The sequence below is a fragment of the Cynoglossus semilaevis genome, chromosome 2 (assembly GCF_000523025.1).
Source record: "Cynoglossus semilaevis isolate Cse_v1.0 chromosome 2, Cse_v1.0, whole genome shotgun sequence".
Taxonomy (NCBI): Eukaryota; Metazoa; Chordata; class Actinopteri; order Pleuronectiformes; family Cynoglossidae; genus Cynoglossus; species Cynoglossus semilaevis.
Window position 1 is genome coordinate 18892420 of NC_024308.1, and position 966 is coordinate 18893385.

General features: G+C 54.8%; 1 protein-coding gene across 1 annotated transcript in view; it reads right to left on the minus strand.

Annotated features, from left to right (window-relative positions):
• Nucleotides 1–966, minus strand: part of LOC112486571 (serine/threonine-protein kinase C-like) — a 14627-nt gene that overhangs the window by 914 nt on the left and 12747 nt on the right. Inside the window, exons 2-3 of the mRNA XM_025053798.1 lie at nucleotides 554–667; nucleotides 3–361 (exon numbers count right to left, since the gene is read on the minus strand). Coding sequence (XP_024909566.1) covers nucleotides 3–361; nucleotides 554–667 — 473 coding nt within the window. The remainder of the gene's footprint in view (nucleotides 1–2; nucleotides 362–553; nucleotides 668–966) is intronic.

The following is a 966-nucleotide window of genomic DNA, read 5'->3' on the forward strand; positions in this document are numbered from 1 at the left end:
ACTGGGACTAGGAGTGGGACTAGGAGTAGGACTATGACTATGACTGGGACTAGGTCTGGGACTAGGTCTAGGACTAGGACTGGGACTAGAACTGGGACTAGGACTGGGACTAGGACTGGCACTAGGACTGGGACTATGACTATGACTGGGACTGGGACTGGGACTGGGACTAGGACTGAGACTGGAACTCGGACTAGGTGTGTGTGTGTACTCAGACCGTGGCCAGGCCACTGTCATCGTCGTCTTCAGTGCCTCCAGGATCTTCAGTCTGCTCGTCTCCTCAGGTGGATCTCCAATCTCCAGGTATCCCAGCACCACCCGCTCCAACCGTTTCAGATGTCGGCAAACTCCTACACCCATCCTACGTCAAACACACACACACAGTCTGGTTTTCATGACTTGTGAGCACTTCACATGGACACAGTTTCAAAGACCCTGAAAATGGCTGATCCTAATCCACTACCAAACCCGACCGTGATCCTTTGACCTCTGACCCCTGCTCTATGCACACACTCATGGTAAAACTAAAGTTCCTGTCCTTTCCCTGTCCCACCTGTCTATGTAGGGGGGCAGGGCGGAGGCGTAAACCCGGCGCAGAGACACCTTGTTCTCCGCCTCCATGTGTGTCAGGACCAGACTCAGCACGTCGTCGTGACGACAGGGCCTCCTGTGGGTGGGGGCGAGCACAGACGGGGCTTCTCGAAACCCAACATCAGGTCCAACAGACAGGACAGGACCAGCTGGAGGCGGGACAGGAGGAGGACGAGAGAGAAGACGTGGCAAAATAAAAGTCCCTCACACGTGCATGTGTGTATGTGTGTGTGTGTCTTACCTGTATGACTGCAGCCTCGGTGGTGAACAGGTGTTTGAACAAGGCTTCATACATGACGTCTGCTCTGTTGAACTGACGAAGCTCCGCAGCAGGCTGAGGCGCGCACACACACACACACACACACACACACACAC